This window comes from Vipera berus, assembly GCF_964194415.1.
Source record: "Vipera berus genome assembly, chromosome: W".
Taxonomy (NCBI): Eukaryota; Metazoa; Chordata; class Lepidosauria; order Squamata; family Viperidae; genus Vipera; species Vipera berus.
In genome coordinates, this window is record NC_138210.1 from 76,581,266 (window position 1) to 76,584,990 (window position 3,725).

Below are 3,725 nucleotides of genomic sequence, written 5' to 3' on the forward strand. Positions count from 1 at the left end.
ATGTGTGTGTGAGAGAGACCAGAAGACAATTGTTTGGTGGCTGCCATGTGTTTTTCTGAATGTGCTTCCTAATACAGACCCCTGTGCTTTCTCTTCTGCCCAGCATTCTGCAAATAGCCTGAACCATCCATCAGGGGAGGCACCTCTGGAAAAGAGGGGCAGGACACCCTAACCCCACCCTCTAGTCTGCATCACCTGCCTGCTTACTGGGGGGGATGCTTTTTTTTTTGCAGAACGGGAGTTGCACATGGACTGCGCTGTCTTCATGGACATCCTTGCCTGTTCCCACACTCACAGGGCCAAGTGGTCAGAGCTGGTGCAAAAGGGTGGAAGCCAAAGAGTAGGACTGGGGGTCTCTGGCCAGCACCAACACCTGTGCACCGTGCTACTAAAATGCAGGTGGGGTGATGGGTCAGCAGTATCAGAAAATGGCCTGAAGCAGGGGTGGAGGTCCTGGGAAAACAAGAACACAGCTTCTGCTTCTTTACAGGTAGATGCCTGGGGCTGGAGGAAGGGGGGGAGGGCAGAGTGCCAGGAGGGGGGCCTCTGCTTTTCGTGGTGCCATCTTGGCACTGGCTCCCATCAAGGCAGAGGCAGCTTTTGTTAAATCTCGGTGCCAGGAGTAATGTTAATTTACACCACCACTCCGAAACCCCAAATCGTCTGGTGGCAACAGAGGATGCAGGAGCTCAGCAGAAGGTGAAAGAGGGTGGAGATCAGCTCCCCCCAGCGGGGTCCCAGGGATCCCCAACCCCAATTAACCCCCAATAGAGGTTTTTTTCCTTCCTGGCCAGACGTTTTCGTCTCCCGTCCTGTTGCTGCCGAGGTTACGCCTGCTTGCTCCCCTTCCCGGGGGTTCTGGGCTGATGCACCCGGAGTGGTTCTTCGACGGCTACGCCTCCAACCGCTCTGTCGGACGCTACGAAGCGCGGGGCGGTAGCGGGCAGCCAGTAGGGCCTTTCCGGAAGGGAGGGGGTCGTCTGGGGTACTGATTTCAAGAGGCTCCGCCCGCAGGCTCGCCAAACCCGACACGAATCGGGAAAGCGGGGAGGGCCGGGAGCGGGGAGTCGGAGCTCGCCAAGGGCTCCAAATGGATCTTCCTTCCCCGTCTGGAATTCACCAGAGGTCCCCCTCCCGGGGCCCTAGGCGGTAAACGAGGGAGGCGCTGCTGTCGGGAAATTCGGGGTTCCCGAACAGGGTCCCTGTCCGAAGGAAGCCTCATTTCAGGGCTGATACCGCTGACTTGGAAGGCGTGAGCCGAGGGGTGTGGGTGTGCCACGAAGAAGTGGCCCCGCCTGGGATCTTAATCCAGTGATTCGAATCTTCATTTGATTCAGTGATTCGATCAATGATAAGCCCGGATCCCTTGTGCACGGGAGGTGCAGCAGCTCCTTCCGTTGCGGCGGGGCGAGGCGGTCCGGCGGGTGGGCCGGCTTTCTTGCCTCCCCTCGCCCTGTGAGCTCACGCGGGCTCACAATGCCTCCCCGTCCCCCGTGGCGCTCCAGCCCGCCGGAGAGCGGGCACCGGCAGCTATGTCCTGGCAGCAAAGCCTCTGTCGAGAGGTCGGCGACGTGGTGGCCCGGCTCTTGGGCGGCGCGGTCCTGCTCTGCGTGGTCAGCAACGCCGTCTTTCTGGTGAGGAAGGGGCGCGGGCGGGCGGGCGGGCGGGCAGCGAGGCTCGCCTTACTGCCTTGGCCTGCCGGAGAGAGGCGCCCCTCTTGGAACGGGGAGGGCCTCTCCGCCTCAGCGGAAAGAACCGGGGAGCGCGCGTGCTGCCAGGCCCCGACGTGCCGCTCTTTCTCTCCCCAGTTCTACCTGCCCTCCAGGCGCAGTCGGCGCTCGGACGGCCGGAGCCAGGCGCAAAGGAGCGAGAGTCGTCAGCCCGCAGACTGCCGAGGTTCGGGAGCCGGGACTTTGTAAGGGGGTAGCCGTGAGGCTCGAGGGACGGCGGGGAGAAAAGCGGGAGGCGGGAGCCGCAGCCTTGCCGGCGGAGAGAAAAGCGCCGACCGCCAGGAAGGGCGGATTGACGCGCGCCTCCTGGCCCCTCTCCCTCCCCAGAAGGCGGTTCGGCCGCCCAGCACGCCTCACCCGCGGAGCAGCGCAGCGAGGCCCCCTCGACAGACCGCAGGCGACCGACGGCGGGACAGAGAAGCGGCAGCGGCCCCAGCAGCTGGTTAGGCACCGCCTGGGCGGAGCAGAGGCGGCCGATGGTCTTCTTCGTCCCCGAACGGCTTCCCAGTCGCACTTCCCAGACAGCGGGCAGCCTCTGGCCTCCCGACCCCGATAAACCGGCCCAAGCGACCGCTGACACCCGCCCGTTGCACAAGCCGAGACTCCGGGAGATGGGGTCGCTTCCAAGGCAGAGGGCGCTTACCGCCGGGCCGCCCGGAGGGCAGTAAAGACACCACCTGCAAAGGCCAAGCAGGCCGCGTGTCTTTCTGGGGTCCGCTGTGGGGGGCGGGACCCGTGGCTGGACTCCCTCTGCTCACCCGGTGCAATCTGCACCAAGGCCGCTTCCCAGTTCTACCACACCCCTTTCCAGGGCTTACCTTCCCCCAGAGCCAACGCCCAGGGCGGATGGGTGGGGAGCTTGGGCTCTGCCTGCCCCCCAAGATTGGCCCTTCAGGAGTGGCAGCAGCAGGATCCTCGGCTGGAGTGGGGTGACAGCTCCCCTTGGCAGACCCAGCCCCTCCAGCAGGCCTGAAGCTCCCCAGGCTCTTCCAAACTTGCATTGACGTCCTGCATCCCACACCAGTGCAGCCCCCTACCAGGGAGCAAAGGCCTTAGCAGCACATTGGGCTCAGCTTCTAGAACCCTCTCCCGCCACTCAGGTTATGCCCCCTGCTAGTCCCCGAACAAGACCCCCACCCCCATGCTGTTGAACAGGCATGTTTATTAAGTACTGGAAAGTATTTACAGCAAACATATTTTGTCAAAGGCAGTGGAAGGAGCACCCTTGCTACTCATGCAATGGGGAACCACCATCACCCCCTTTCTCTCCATAGGTGGGCAGGACGAAAGGTCAGTCCTCGGTTCAGGGCAAGCTTGGCCCATAGCGGCGCTCTCCCATAGCATTGAAAGCTGAGGCGTGGGACTGTAGCCCACCCACAGATGGCAGGTTGTGAATTCTAGCGGGAGGGCTGTGGGGACTCGGGCACCAAGCCCTGCCCCCCATTGGTGGCTTTGGTGAGGAAGGCGGTGGCACCGGTGGTGGTGCTGGCACCACCTGGCAACTGGGGGCTGCTGCTGCGTTCCTGCTTGAGGGCTCCGCTGGCGAGTCCCAGGCTGGGCGGAGCAGAGGACGAGGGGGAGAGCTGGGAGGCCCCCCCTTTGCCCTCTGTGGCAGGCGGCAGAGAAACCACAATGTACTTCTGGACGCTGCCTGAGATGGGGGGACTGGGGGCTGCCTGCGCACCAGAAACCAACTTCACAAGGGGTTGCGTGCTGGGCACTGTGCTGGTGACGGGCGAAGTGGAGGTGCTGGCTTGGCCACCGCTGAGTGTGATCACCTGTGAGAGCAAGAGGAGGTCAGAAAAGAGCCCGCCTGCCCGCCTGCCCCCCCACCCCCTCCCACAACGTACCTGCTGGGAAGTGGAGGTGCCAGAGGCAGAAGACATGACAATGAATTTGGTGGGCGGAGGCGAGGGCTGCGTTGGGGTGGCCGGCCGGGTTGAGACGAGGGTCTGCACAGGGAGGGTGATAGAGCCGGGCACCTTGATGATGCTG

General features: G+C 63.2%; 1 protein-coding gene across 1 annotated transcript in view; it reads right to left on the reverse strand.

Annotated features, from left to right (window-relative positions):
* Positions 1 to 2,875: 2,875 nt before the first annotated feature.
* LOC308676478 (transcription initiation factor TFIID subunit 6-like) overlaps positions 2,876 to 3,725 on the reverse strand; it is a 4,932-nt gene continuing 4,082 nt past the window's right edge. The window contains 2 exon segments of the mRNA XM_081342292.1: positions 2,876 to 3,508; positions 3,581 to 3,722. Coding sequence (XP_081198418.1) covers positions 3,128 to 3,508; positions 3,581 to 3,722 — 523 coding nt within the window. The 3' untranslated portion in view covers positions 2,876 to 3,127.